This window comes from Anastrepha obliqua, chromosome 5 (genome assembly GCF_027943255.1).
Source record: "Anastrepha obliqua isolate idAnaObli1 chromosome 5, idAnaObli1_1.0, whole genome shotgun sequence".
NCBI classification, from domain to species: domain Eukaryota; kingdom Metazoa; phylum Arthropoda; class Insecta; order Diptera; family Tephritidae; genus Anastrepha; species Anastrepha obliqua.
Genome location: NC_072896.1, coordinates 84,355,046 through 84,370,978, shown reverse-complemented (window position 1 = coordinate 84,370,978; position 15,933 = coordinate 84,355,046). Strand labels below are relative to the sequence as shown.

Here is a 15,933-nt window from a genome sequence, read left to right as displayed (position 1 = left end):
TTTAGACACAATAAGATGTAAACAGTTATAAATTAAATGGTGAGAAGTAATTAATTCGTGTTTTTATATAAATAACACAAGCAAACGTAGTAAAAATGTGTTTGTAAATTTACTGCTTGAAATAATTTAAATCTTAATTCACTTTTCCACGCATAAGTTCAAATTTTAATATTAAGTTTGTGGATTTTCTTTATATGATAGTTAAGTTTATTTAGTTTTAGAAAATGATTATAAAAATATTTTATATTTGTTTTTTTTTCTTTTTTGAGTACAAATAATAGTCTAAAGATCGTAGTGCAGAGCTAGCAGCTAATTGAGTAGAAAAGTTGATGCAAAAAAAAAAAAAAACAAGAACAAAAAATGGCAATGGAACAAAGAAATTATAAAAACCGAAACCTAAAACTAAAACACATTCAATAATTTCATTAAAAATTGAATAGAAAATAAAGCAGAACTAAATTGCAAACACAAACACTCTCACTCGTGCAAATATTTAAATTAAAAAAAAAAATAGTTAAAAACGTAACGAGATATTAAAAATAATTATAAAGAACCATTCAAAATTAAACATAAAATAAGAATTACAAATATCTAAAATTAAGTAAGAAAAATGTGAATGCGTTTAGCGTTGGATGTAGCAGCGAAAGCAGAAAACAAAAAGCAAATATAAGCAAATATGTTTTTGTGTGTGTTTTTGATTTGAATTATTTTTAAATTATTTTTTACGATATTATTTTTAGTTATTAATAAACAATTAATTTAATCTATACACTTACTAATTACGAATTAACAAAAGAAAAACTAAACTATAATTAAATTACGCATTAATGAGATTATTAAGTTGATTGAAATAAGAAGAACAAAATGAAATTTTTAAACGAATAAAATTACAAACAGTGAAAAGCATACAAAAAAATATAAAAATCAATACAAAAAATTACACAAAAATATAAAAAAATGCGTCTAACTTTATTTCACGGGGGCATTTAACACATGGGAGGGAGCTTTTTCAGAGCAGAAATACACTCGGCGGGGAGCCATTGCTTGGCCTGCTTTTGGAATAGCAGCAGGGCGCACACCAAAAATAGGAAAGGGAGCTCGGCTAAATACACAATAAAAGTACAATAAAGGTTTAATTAAGGGTGTAAGGTCCTTCATTTAGACCGCTCAGTAAGGCTGGATTCCATTCGAAAACGTGATGTTTCATACACCATTTCCAAATCGGAAACGTTTAATGCTCTACTCGAAACCCATTTTCCGGGTAGTAGAACTCTCTCTGAAGTAGAGAGTGGCATGAACAATAACGGTAGCAACGGTGGAACCTCTAGGTACAGCTGGTATATTGCTAGTCGGATAGTGGCAAAGAAATCGATAAAGTTTTCCTTGTCTTCCTTTGAGAGCTTTAAGTTCCCTGGACCTGATGGAATATATCCAGCAATGCCTAAAAAAGGAGGAGACAGGCTGATTGAGGCCCTGAAAAGGATCTTCACAGCCTGTCTTGCATTTGGTTGCATACCATCCCAATGGCAATGCGTAAGAGTAGTATTTATTCCGAAACCAGGAAAAGATGACTATTCCCTAGCAAAAAGTTTTAGACTAATCAGTTTGATATCGTTCATGTTGAAAAGTCTGGAACGAGTGGTGGAGAAACATATTCGAGTGGGGGTATTGCCGAGATGTCCACTTAGCAGAAATCAACACGCTTACCAGAGTGGAAAATCATGTGAATCAGCCTTACACGATCTTGTTAGCAAGATTGAAGCCGGGCTGGAAGCTGACGAATACACAATGGGCGTGTTCGTGGACATTGAGGGGGCTTTTGATAATGCCACCTTCGGCGCGATATGTTCTTCTGCCGAACGACCCGGAGTTAATCAAACCATTGTAGAATGGATATACTCCATGCTCCCTGAGAGGCTGTTAACCGCTGGTGAGAACAGTGGCGAGCTAATCAACGTCAGGGCCAAGCAAGGATGTCCCCGCTTCTTACTCCGCTGCTGTGGTACTTCGTCGTAGACTTTCTATTAGTGGAGATGCAGGAACTCGGTTTTCACGTCCAAGTATATGCGGACGATGTCTGTGCGCTAACATCAGATAAATCCTTAAGGAGGCTTAGCACGAAAGTGCAGAGGATTCTTGACAAAATCAATGATTGGTGCATGAGACAAGGTCTTTCCGTTACTCCGAACAAAACAACCATAGTCTTGTTCACGAGAAAACGGAAATTGGACGGACTCAGTCTTCCAACACTGAAAAGTGTGACACTTGGTCTTTCCGACGAAGTTAAATATCTAGGAGTAATCTTGGATAAGAAGCTGACTTGGGAGACACACGTTTCACTGAAGGTGAATCGTGCATTGAAGATTTTTCAGCAATGCCGTAGAGCCTTTGGTAAAACTTGGGGTCTGAAACCTGCTGTGGTCCTATGGATATACACAGCACTTATCAGACTAATCATTACTTACGCTTCTGTGGCCTGGTGGTGACGGAGCATTTTTAAATCCACAATCCGGGAGCTATACAGGCTGCAAAGAGGCTGTATGTTTATGCATCACGGGTGCCATGAGTACAACCTCTGGTGATGCCCTAAATGCTATGCTTGATTTGCTCCCCCTGGATCTTAAGATACAACAGGAAGCAATAAAAGCAATGTGTAGACTCCATAAATATGGCTTCTAGCACGAAGATGGAGCTTCGGAACACAGAGAAATCTTTAAGTTTCTATCGGAGCAGTATCCACTGTTTTTGGCACCTAAAGATGACCTGATACCCACAGTTTCATTTGGAAGGAAATTTGATGTCAGATTTCCATTGCGTGAGCAATGGAGCAATCCAGAATGCATGCAGAGAGGTTTGACGGATATTTTCTTTACCGATGGGTCCAGAATGAAATAGGGTCTGGAGCTGGATGGTACTTAAACGATGGTAATAAGTATCACTATGTTATGGGGGAAATGGCAACTGTTTTCCAAACAGAAGTTTTTGCCATCCTGAAAGTAGCCGAATGGATAATCGAGAGGAGATGGAGCGGGAAACAGATTGAAGTCTTCAGTGACAGTCAGGCTGCATTGAAGGCCCTGGAGAACGCGAAGCAAACCTCAAAGATTGTTCAAGAATATAAGAAGAAGCTTAATTCTGTCGCAAGACAAAACAGGCTTGTACTTATATGGGCTCCAGGACACTTCGGTGTTCAAGGAAACGAAACTTCCGATGAATTGGCCAACCGTGGATCAGCGGTGCCCCCAAGAGCGATGGTGTGGTCTAGAACGCTGCAGAAGTGCAAAGTTTTTTGTGACAAGTCCGAACAGAAAACTGTCAAACTTTCTACTAAAACTTAGAAGGAAAGGCATTCAGTGATGACCCAGTGTGTCTGTCTTGCTTGGAGGAGGCGGATAGCACTGAGCACTTTCTCTGTGAGTGTCCCGCCTTCGTTAGTGCACGGCTACGAGTATTGGGTTCCGATGTCATGAGAATGAGCAATATTCGTTCTCTAAAACTGGAGGATATTTACAGATTTGTCAAAGAATCTGGAAAATTCTCACAGGACTAACTATCTCTATCTCTATCTCTGTCTCTATTCTTTCCTATCTCTTTCTCTGATACTTTCCTCCTTCCCTCCTTGACTATCCACCCCCTTTCCAGAGCTTTAAATACATGGGCTTTTTAGCCTGAGTGTTTCAGGAGCCACCAAATCTCCTGGTGCTCCTTAGCTCGACCTTTTCAAATTTCAATTTCACTAGGACGAGTTCCATAAACGTATTGCTTAAACAAACAAACAGAGTGGAGTGCAGTGCATCAATTTGTTTCGGTGGGCCTTCTCATATAAAATTTGTATTTAACATATACCGGTATGATAACAAATAATATTTTCAAAAATGTTAAAATTGTCCAGAGTTTAAACTTAAATTTCAAAATTTGAGGCCTCTGCTGGCGACAGCAGACATCATTCGATTGGGCTGAAATTTGGCACACACTTTATTAGTCTAACAGTGCAACTTTTCCGCACTATTAGAATTCGATCCTAAAAAAAATTTTTGTTCGGCCCACTCTAATACACATTTAACCCATTAATGCCCAGTGGGTATTTAAATACCCATAAGCTCAGGTTAGTTTGTGCGAAATATCATATCTCGGAAATGGTAAGTGTTGGTAGAGTGTTTTTAGGCGTTCTTTCTTAAGGTCAGTACTAACTTTACAGCCGTAAAATTTCGCAAGCAACATCCATTTGTCTTGCCGTGAAATGTTGCTGGCAACATTGAATGTCGAATGAGAAGAAACATCAAATTTATTAGCATCGCCCTAGAAGCAATTAGTAAATTTTTGTACGAAACGTGTGTTTAAACAATTTAATACAAATATATTTAGAAAAAATACAGGGTGCGCCATCTTTTATGTCGGTATGAAAACATTGAATAACTTTGCAAAAAAAAAAAACTAATTTGTATAAGTGAGGTTTTTTTATTTGGTTTGGTTATTTACAATTTATTAAAACTATTTTCTGAATACAATACCAATCAAGTGGGCACCTTTATTAGCAATCACAAATTGCGATCTTTTTCCTGCGTTTATCATAACCTTGTCAAGCATTTCGGGCTTTATAGCGTCGATTTCGGCACGAATGTTTGCCTTAAGCTGGCCAATAGTCTACGACTTGTTGGCGTAAACCTTACTTTTCAGATAACCTCACAAAAAGAAGTCCGGGGAGTTAAGTCAGGTGATCTGGGGGGCCAGTCGATGTCGCCTCTTTTTGACACTAAAGGGTCCCGCGAATTTTCATTGCAAAAATTCAATTGTTGCATTCGCAGTGTGGCATGGCGCACCGTCTTGTTGAAACCAGTAACCGCCTCAACCTTTCACACGCATTTGCGGGCACACGTTTCGTTTTCTCGTTAAAAATATGGCCCAATAATGGTACTTTCCGGTCATGCAATGGCGTTTCATGGATCTCGTGTGGATTCTTAGTTCCCCAAATGCGGCAATTTTGTTTATTCACGCTGCCAGAGGGGTTAAAATGTGCCTCGTTAGTCATTAAAATTTGCTTCCAAAAATTGGGTTCAGTGTCAACCATTCGAGCGACTGTTTGGCCGTATTGCAAGCGACGTGAATGGTCTGTGGGCAATATTCTTTGTGTCAATTGCACTTTATGCGGAAACAAATTTAAATCATCCTTTAAAATGCGTCGCATTGTGGTTTCACTGACGCCAAACTGCTGAGCGCGCCGACGATACGAAACTGTTGACTCCTGGGCAACGCTCTCCCACACTGCTTCGACAAGTTCATTGGAACGTCTTGGTCGCTGATGAACGGCATATTGACGAACTCCTGTTGTCGCTTGCTCAAAAAGATTCGACACCAAACGACGAATAGTATTGTCAGACGGTGCCTGTTTGCCGCGATACTTTTTGCGATATGCGCGTTGAGTTAAAACAATAGAACGACTATTTTCGATGTATGGCGTCATTATTTAAGCGCATTGTTTCGGTGTAGAGCGATCCATGGTTGAAATTGTACTGAATTGACGTATCGAAAACATGTATATGTTGAAGTCGATCGGTTGGTAAGTGGCAAAAGAGTTCAGCGTTTACATACCGACATAAAATATGGCGCACCCTGTATATAAAGAATACTTACTTGTACTCTTTGTGATGACGCTTCACTTACAAATGCCATATCTTCGGAGCATTCGAGCCGAGGCACTTCTCTCGCAAGCGAACTGCCAGTTTTCACTGAATTTTAAATGGCATGCGCACTCAACATTACAATATATTAAAATCCCATTTATGCGATCGCGTCTTTCAAATTGAATGCGACACATATTCTGATGCGAAAGAAATTAAAGCTGGTGTCCCACAGGGCAGCCATTTGGGGCCCATCCTTTACCTCATTTGTACATGCGATATGCCTATTGAGCAAAACTGCGTCACAGCAACGTTTGAAGACGACACCGCAGTCAGTTGGAAATACACAGATTGAGTGAATTGCAAATCTTCAAAAATATTTAAACGAAATATAAAATTAAACAAAACAAAAAAGCAAAATCCGTTTATATTAACTTCACGTACAATGAAATGCGATTGCTTCCACTACATATAAATGGAGTGCAAGTCCCAGTCCCCAAAGTAAAGAAGAGAAGAGGAGAACTTGATATTGAATTTAGAGACATGTGTTGGCTTATGGGTAATCGATCCGCGTTGTCCACTTACAATCCACTTCTCTACAAGCAAATACTAAAACCGATTTGGACGTATGGGACCCAACTATAGAGTTGCTCAAGCTCTAGCAACATACTTTAAATGCAAAGGTTCTAGAATAAAGTCTTGCGATGCGCTACTAATGCGCCCCGATATGTACGCATCAGCAACCTTAAACGCGACTTCGGCATAGAACCAGTTGCCGTCGTAGTTATAAAAAGTTCCTTATCTCATATGCGAAGTTTCAGCTCTCACCGACTAATACAAATCGTTCGCAAGGTTGAAATGCAAGAAGCTGTGGCTACTCCAGAAAATAGTTCCTTAGTTTATTTATAGTTAACGAGTTGCAATGTAAAAATAAAAAGGCAAGAAAGTGCACCCACAAAGGTGTGAGAAAATATTGCTGCCATGTTGCGCGGCGTGAATAAGAGGTGTTATCCTCCAATGCTTTCGTTGCTTGTGTGGCACGTAGCGCCGTCTTGTTGAAAATAGATGTTGTCCAGATCAATACCATCCAATTCCGGCCATAAAAAATCGTTAATCATATCTCGATAGCGCAATCCATTCACACTAACTGTTGCTTCAGCTTCATATTTGAAAAAGTAAGGTCGGATGACTTCGCCGGACCATAAACCGCACCCAACGATAGAGAGGCTTTTCAACAATAACTCCTGGATTTTCTGAGCCCCAGATCCGACAATTTTGCTTGTGCAAATGGGCCTCTCACTCAAGTCGATTTTTCGATGGAATTTTAGATCATTTTCATACATTTCAACGACCCAATCAGCAAAGACACGACGTTGTTGATGATCGACCGGCTTGAGTTCTTGTGTTAACTGGACTTTATAAGCCTTAAGACCCAAATCTTTATGCAAAATACGGTGTAATGACGTTTGTGGAATGCTGAATTCCAAAGAAAGACGAGGAATGGACAAACCTGGGTTTTCTTCAACACTTTCGGCTACAACAGCAATATTTTCGGCTGTCCTTGAGTGACGTGCACGGGTTTTATTCTTTACATCCATATTTCCCTTATTCTATAGTTGTAGTAGTCCCTTGTAAATCGTGTTTTCTTGGCTTCTTGAAATAAATAAAGTAGAAAAAATAAATAAAAAAATTGCCTTATTTGCACAACTGGTTTTGTTACTGAGCCTGTGATAAACGAAACCTTTCGCCCAATCTGCTATTGAGCTCTACCAATGCGGTTTCAGACCTAGTTCCTCCAGCATCGACCAAATATTCTCACTGCGACAGATCGTGAGGAAAACCCATAAGGACTAAATCAGCACACACCACCTACAAGGTAGCCTGTGTTACCCTGATTCGCGATCAACCACATCACATAATGTCTGAGTTCGTTATCCCTGCTAAACTGGTACGGCTGTGCAGAATGGCGTTGAACAGTACGCAAAGCTCCGTCAAGATAGGAAAGGACATTTTGATATCGGTCGAGGTTTCAGACAAGCTGACCCATTGTGATATGGTCTCTTCAAGAATGTGACTCGCAGGACGGGGGTGGAACGAAACGGAACTTTTTCCTTTTTCCAGCTCCATGGGTGTACTAATGACATCGACATCGTCGGTCATACCATGCAGGATGTCGCAGCCTATTTTACGTCTATTGAAAAGGAGTCCGCACATTTAAGTCTGAGAGTACCCGAGGGCAAAACCAAGCATAAGCAGGTATCTTACATTGAGCCGTGGTATCTTGAACTACGGATCGAAGTTAACACCTATATATTCGATGTGGTCGAGGTCTTCATTTATCTTGGTTCCGCTATAACCCGTAATAAAGATCAAGCGAAGGATAATGCTTGCCAAAAGGTGCTACTTTGGGCTAAGTGCGTAATTGAGTGATTAAGCCATCCTTCGACGAACGAACACTCTACAAGACGGTCATCATCCCGGTGCTTCTTTATGGCGTTGACGCCTGGACAATGAAACAATCAGAAGCAGCCACTCTTAGAGTTTTCGAGAGGAAAGCACTTCTCAAGGGCACTTTTTGGCCCTGCTCGCTTAGATGTTGGTTACAACATTCGAATGAACCACGAGCTGTAAGCGCTTTACGGAGATACTGACTTAGTGACACAAGTCTCCCTACAGCGACTTAAGTGGCTGGGTCATTTCGTCCGTATGGAAGAAACTACTACCGCGAAGAAGGTGCTTGAGACGATAATTGGCGGTCGACGGTGAAGAGGACGTGCTCGTGTCCGGTGCAAGGAACAAATTGAATATCGCCTGGCTTCTTTTGGCTCAAGAAACTGGCAAAGGTGTACGAAAAACAGAGACACCTGGTAAGACATTATTCGGCAGGTTGTAACTCGGTAACGGATTGCTATGACCAATTAAGTAAGGAAGTGGAATTTATGTGAAGAAACCAAAAACAATAGAAGCTTTGAAATAAAGGGTGGTTAAATTTCAAGGGCCGATTTTGAATGTAAACCACACCTAAACGTCAACGACACCGTTGGACTTCTTTCTTTGAGGTTATTTGAAATAAAAGGTGTACGTCGATAAGCCAGCAACAATTCAAGAGCTAAAGGATGAGATAACTCGGCACATTAACGGCATAGAACCTCAAATATGCCTCAGCGTCATCGAAAATTTGGACCATCGGATAGAGGTGTGCCGCCGAGGCCGCGGCAGCCATTTGGCCGATATTTTGTTTGGTAAGTAATTGAATCATACCAGTTTTATCATAATAAAGAGAAATGATAATAATTTTTTAAAACAATTGTATTTTATTCAAAATCAACATCGGCCCTTAAAACTTAACCACCATTTACAACGAGAAGGTGTCATGAAAATTGCATCAAAACTTTTTGCAAAATTTCATTAGTAATTCATAAACTGTAGGCCCTGTACCACCTAAGGCAATAAATAAATAATGAATTCCCATTCCAAATATGTGTTTCATTTTAGTTTTAAAAAGTGACTCGGGTGTTAAACGCTCTCAATAACGCAATTTGGTTTGTCATAGTTTTAAATTAATTAGCTTTATCGCGATTATCGCTTATTTTGAATTAATTGAAATGTTCCATTAGCAGCAGATAACCTTAGTTATTTAACCAACTATCCAATTCGCAGAAATGCCTCACTCAGTTGCTAATTTTGTGTTAGTCGTGCAAGTCGCTTACCGTTTCAGCGAAAATGCAAAACCGCAATCGTATTTTTTATTCGATAAGTGAAAACTTCAAAGATTCATCACAGCAACACACAAATCCCATACTTGCCTATCTCAAGTGGCATTTGTTGTTGCTGAAGTACATCGGTGTGATACCATTTTATACTACGCTCAACATGCACGAGATCGGTGCGCCCACTCGCCGTTGGCTGCTCATTACCAGAGCCATAGTTTGCATTAAGGTTCTTTTGAATCTCCTTCATGTCTATGCAATATTTTCGGCTTCAATTCTGCAAATGCTTTTCTTGAAAAGCAAAACGGATGGCATTAACAATATTCTCGATGTGGCCTTTTGTATGCTCAGCAACATAACCATTTCGTGGACGTGTGCTTGCAATGCCACACAAATAATTGCAATAATCAATCGGCTGCTGAAAGTTGATGAACTTCTCAAACGATATCCAGATTCACCTGCACAGAAGTCGTACAACAAAAATTTGTACAACACTTATTTAATATTGGCATTCAGTTACATCTTCGTTATAATGATGGCATACGTGAAGCGTACTGTGGATGTGTTATCCTTCTACTTTTGCCTGTACGTAGCCTTTTATCAGTTGGAAAATGCCGCCTCCTGCGCTTTTACCATTTTCATTTCGTCGCTGATGCATCTGCTGGCAGAACGTTTCCAATACATCAACCAGATGTTGAGCCAATATGACAGCAAAATTTTACATAAATCCGAATATTCTTCTACGAGCATTAAATTGGCTATAAATTCGAAAGGGGAGGGAAATATGCAGAGTGAGGCGAATTTACGTTTGTTTGCGCAAAATTCGAAAATGATTTATAGTTTGCATAATGACTTGTTGGATATATATAAAATGATTAACAGTTATGCCGGTCTGGGCTTGCTGGCATTCCTACTGTACGCCTTCTATGGATTGCTGTCCTCCACTTACGGCTGCTTTTTGTACCATTGGCAAAATAAATTTCATTGGAAGTATATTCTATTTACCGTATCATGGATACCGCTTTATACAGGAGTTTTGATATTGTTGACGAGCAACTGCGAAATCGCTACAAAAGAGGTTGGAGCAATAGATTTATTTATTATTATTTAAAACTAAAATTATTTACAAAATTACTTACTCTCACATGGGGTGTTATTGACAAATTTATTTCTGTTATTTTTTATTTATTTATTATTTATGATTATTCCAAGCCTCAATTTAACATAAAAAATTCAGCAGGTCTAAATGATAATTTTATGTGTTTAATTAGTAAATCTAGAAATACACGGTTTCATACAGGTTATACAGGGTAGCCAATATTCGACGGACCCATCTGTTAACCCTGTATCTTTTGACAGGTCAGATCGTTTAATGACTTACCGCGTTGGAAGCGTCAGTCTAAGCAGATTTTTACCATGAAACAGTACACGCCACGCGAGCGCTCCCAAATTGTTGAAATTTACATACAACAAAAGAAGTCAATTGTGAAAACTCAACGTGCGTATACAAAATTAAAAAATGTGAAAAGTGCGCCTTCTAAGAACACCATTAAACGTTTGTACGAAAGGTACGACCAAGGTAATCGGATGAGAATATTGCTCTTGTACGGGCCAGTGTTGAGACGTCGCCAAGGACATCCCAAAATCGCCGTTCTCAGCAGTTGGGAATTGCTCGGACCACTTTACAACGAATTATCCGCATTGATTTGCATTTATTCCCGCATAAGATTCAAGTGACGCAAAGATTGTTGCCTGCAGACAAGCCTCGTCGATTGGAATGGGCCCAAAAAACCCATGGGTCCGTCGAATATAGAAATTATAGTGACAATTATAAGTTATTATTTCGCAACTAAAGGGTTTTTAATATGTTATTTGATCTTCAAAGAAAAATTATATTTTTTAATATAAATTATCGGATGTTTATTTCATTATAAAGAGCAAGGTATGCCGTTAACAGTGGAAAATAACATTAGGCAAATGACCACCATGGCCACGCTTACAGGACAATATCCTTTTCATGAAATTTTCCATAACCGAATTGCAAAGTGGCTGCCGTATGTCCTCGATAGCCTCACGAATTCCCTCTTTGAGGTCTTGAATCGACCCAGGGCTGTTGGCGTAGACCTTCTCTTTCAAGTGGCCCCAAAGAAAAAGTCACAAAGTGTTAAATCACTAGATCTCGGTGGCCAATTGTGATCACCTCCTCGAGAGATAGCACGGTCAGGAAACCCGTAAAAGATCAATAGTTTCGTTGCGTGTGTGGTACGTAGTGCCATCTTGTTGAAAATAAACGTTGTCTAGATCAATAGCATCTTCCGGCCATGAAAAATCGTTAAACAGCTCCCGATAGCGCAATCCATTCACCTGTAACACCTATTATTGGAAAACCTTTATTTAAAAAATTTACTGAGTGATAATTGTAAATTATATTTAGATGGCGTTAAATCAAAAGCCAATGAACTCAAAATCGTGTTGAACTCATTCAATGTTCTAATCGAAGGTGTATTCGAGTCATAAACAGTTCTGACCCGCTTTAGGATGAAAAAATCATTACTACGAATTTTTTATTCAGTTACGTGAAAATGAATGCGCTTTAAAAGAAAAGGCGAGTCAACAGCCGCATTTGTAATATTGAAAATAAACCAATATACTTCATCAAATTATAAGTCTACTGTAACAATTTTAAATTGAATAATTCACATCTTGCTCTGCATGAAATAATCGATTAAGTGAAGTTTAACGATCAGAGTGCAAAACAAAGAAAATTTTTTTGAAGACCTTCAAGTCTACTACTGTAGCATTGATGAGATGGCTTCCAAACAAAAACGCAGCTTAGACCGTGCGAGCGAAGTAAATAGTGACTTTAACGTGCATAGACCCATTAAATCAGAGGCAAAACGCGGAATGAATTCAAGTGCAAAATACGATTTGGCGATGACAAAGTTCAAGTAACTAAAATACTGAAAAGTGGAATCAAAGATTGCTGCCAAATCAGTAATTTCACTAAGAGTATTTAGACGTAATCTTTGTACAAAATGTGAGATTGAGATTAAATGCTAAGACTTAGAATTTGGCTCATGACAAGATTTCTTAATATTTAGTTGAAGTAGATTCTTGCCACGCCATGCCACGACCTTGTTGAGTCTGATTGAAGGTTGTACGAATAAGACAGGACAAGATGTAGGTTTAGAAAAGTTTAAGTCGTCTGCATGTAAAAAACCAAACACTCAGAAAAATGAAAACATTCAATAAAACAATTATTAATAACAAAAAATATTGTAAAAGACCAAAAATGTTGCTCTGAGGGACACCTAAAGAGGAAGTAAAAAGTGACAGTGTACGTTATCGGCTACGACTAACATTTTAAACACTTTCCTCAAAATTTTGTAAAATGTCGGGTATGCGGTTTCATAGCCCACTAAATTTTTATCCAATTAGGCACAAGTTTGAGGTGGCGTAAATATCACGTTGGTTTCCGACAATTTTTTTTTTAATTTTTTTGCTGACGGCCTAATGCATTTTCTCCATTTACCAAATGTCCTACATTATTTTGCATATTGAAGAAAACACCGAATCATCAGAAAGTCAGAAAAAATAAAATTCAAATTCGTTCATTTAACATTTTTTTTAAGTTTTCCATTTCTCTTATTATATATGTATGTATATAAAAATATCTTATTATAAAAAAATTATATTAATTATAAATAATTTCCTTTTTTTCCAATTTCAAAAAATTGTATGGGAATAAGTTTCCGCCTGATACCATTTTTATGTTCGCTCTAGTAATATACTGGTAATTTGAAGGTGTATATATGAGGTCTCAATCGCAATAGTTGGCATTCGTTTGAAGCGTAAAGATCCTGACGCCAAACATGTCTACGTGCGTCCCGAAACAACAGCATTTGTGGAAATTTATGCTTCATTATTACCTTTTAAAGAAAAGTGCAGCTGAACGGTGTCGTATATTGACCAATATTTACGGTAATCACGCTCCATCAAATACAACTTGTAAAGAGTGGTTTCGACGCTTCCAAAGTGGCAATTTTGACGTAAATGATAAAGATCGTGAAGGGGCACCGACAAAATTTGAAGATACTCAACTATAAAAATTATTGGATGAAAGTGCATGTCAAGCTTTGAACCCTTGATTATATGTGTAAAGAGTTGAATGCTGATAGATCAACCATCGGTAAACGTTTTCACGCAATGGGAATGGTCCAAAAAGCAGGTAGCTGGATGCCAGAGGGAGACGGATATGGAGGGACGTTTGGTGTCGTGTGAGAAGGGCAGAAAGGGAAAGTTTTCTGCAACGCATCGTCACTGGCGATGAAAAATGGATCTATTATGATAACCCTAAGCGTCGAAAATGCTCGACACTGCCAGGTGAACCATGCTTCAAAGGTTATGTTGTGCATCTGGTGGGAACAGAAGGGTGTCATCTATTATGAAATCCTTAAACCATCTGAGAACATTACTGGCGATCGTTACCAACAGCTACTAATGCGTTTGAATCGAGCTTTCAAAGAAAAGCGGCCGGAATGGGACGGTAGACATGGCAAACTGATTTAGCTGCATGACAACGCCAGGCCACACGTTGCTAAATCGGTTCAGAAATATTTAGAGGGACTGAAGTGGGAAATCTTGCCCCACTCGCCGTATTCCCCAGACATTGCACCTTCGAATTACCATTTTTTCCGATCAATGCAGTCAGCCCTTACTCGAGAGTGGCTCACTTCTTACGAGAGCATCTCAAACTGGCTCAATGAATGCATGAAGTCAAAAAAACTCGAATTTTTCGTCAGAGAAATCCGTATGCTGCGTGATGCGAATGGACTAAAGCTGGATGTAGCTTCCAATGGCGCATACTTCACATAATATTATGTATTATTTACTTGCTTAAATATTCGTAATTTTGGCTAAGAAAGGACGGAAACTTATTCTCATACCAATATCATTTGCGCGTACACACCTTTGGGGTGTTTGGCCGAGCTCCTCCTCCTATTTGTGGCGTGCGTCTTGATATTGGCAGATATTTTTTATGAGGAGCTTTTTTGGGAGCTTTTTCCATACCCAATAATTTAAGCTATTGATATACCCAATAATAGCTATTGATACACTTTTAATACAGCAGATTTTTGACAATTTTTTTGCTGACAGCCTTATACATTTTCTCCTATTTGTTATACTCCACATGGGTTCTTATCGAAGAAAACATTCAAACCTGCCATTAAAAACGCTCGCCAGTTCCACTGCAGTGGCTTGTCATGTTGCAGAAAAGCAGGAATTGCTTCACTATTTTCTGTCACAATATATAGGACGGGATTTTTTTCAATTTCTTCCTGTATAAATAAATAAAAAATATTAGAGGTCTTTAAAAGGCTAAAGAAACCCTGCTTAGTGGAATGTGCCTCTTCGCGGTGCCAACGGCGGGCATTCACAAGAGAAAATTATCCGCATGGATGAGAGTGATAAAATTTCTCTATATAGTCCCACCCTGCAATTTTAACTTTACATAGAAGATACAAGAAATGGAATAAGGAAAATCTGATTACAAGATGTTCGTTCTAAAGTGAAACTAATATTACTTCTTTTTTTCTTTTTAGGCAAATAAAACCGCACAAATACTGTCACGTATCTATGGCAAAGGACAGGAATATCAGAGTGTTGTACGTATCAAAATTTAATTAAGTAAAATTACTACCTTTTCTTCGACAGATAGACAAGTTTTTGACAAAGAGCATCAAGCAGGAGGTGCACTTCACTGCTTATGGATTTTTTACCATCGATAAAACAACGCTGTTCAAGGTAGAAAATATTTAATAAATTAGACTGGAAATTTAGATGGAATAGAAATGCGTGGTTTTTAACAAAAATATAATTTTTTTTAGATTTTTTCAGCTGTCACTACTTATCTGGTACTTTTGATTCAATTCAGGCAGTTGGAGGAATCGAAGTCGAGCAATTAACTGAAAATACAAAGTCCAGTTTACATAAAATTTAATCTGTAAATAAATTAGAAAATATATATGAGAGCTTCTATGTTATATTTGAGCAATTCTATTACAAGAATAAGCCAGTCTTTGTATTTATAATGAAAAATATATCTGAAATTTTGTTATGTGGAAGTTTGTTTCTTTATTTATTTCTTTGTAGTTTTTAAACTCCTAAGCCATTCAGCCGAATGCAATACGATTTTGGTGAGTTGTTCTGAACATAACCGTGAATGTTCATAAGTTTGTTTGGAGCCCATAGGTGTCGCTGTAGTCGAGATATTTGGGGAAATTTTATTCATGTCCCAATTTCTTACCTACTTCGAGGTTTTTGTAAAATAAGGGGACTTTAGAATTCGCTAAAAAATTATAAAAAAAAATTTGAAATTTATGTATAGCCCGCATTTCATTTATGATATTTTTAGTTGCATTTTTATTATATTCAAATATCTTCGTTTCCTTTAGCATTTTTGTAATTCATATAGAAAGATATATGTAATCAAAGATTAGAATATACTTAAAAGCAAAATAGTTGAGAAAAAGATTTAGTTTGGTGATTAAAACCTTTTGTAAAAAAAAAATCAAATTTTATAATTTTTGAAAAAAAAAAACATT

The 15,933-nt window shown here is 38.1% G+C and overlaps 1 protein-coding gene across 1 annotated transcript; it reads left to right on the top strand.

The window, feature by feature from the left end:
- The first annotated feature begins 9,341 nt into the window (after nucleotides 1-9,341).
- Nucleotides 9,342-15,294, top strand: LOC129248857 (gustatory and pheromone receptor 32a-like). The gene is made up of 4 exons (XM_054888468.1): nucleotides 9,342-10,406; nucleotides 14,932-14,994; nucleotides 15,044-15,133; nucleotides 15,217-15,294. Exons 1-4 carry the CDS (start codon nucleotides 9,342-9,344, stop codon nucleotides 15,292-15,294), a joined length of 1,296 nt encoding a protein of 431 aa, XP_054744443.1.
- The last annotated feature ends 639 nt before the right edge of the window (nucleotides 15,295-15,933 follow it).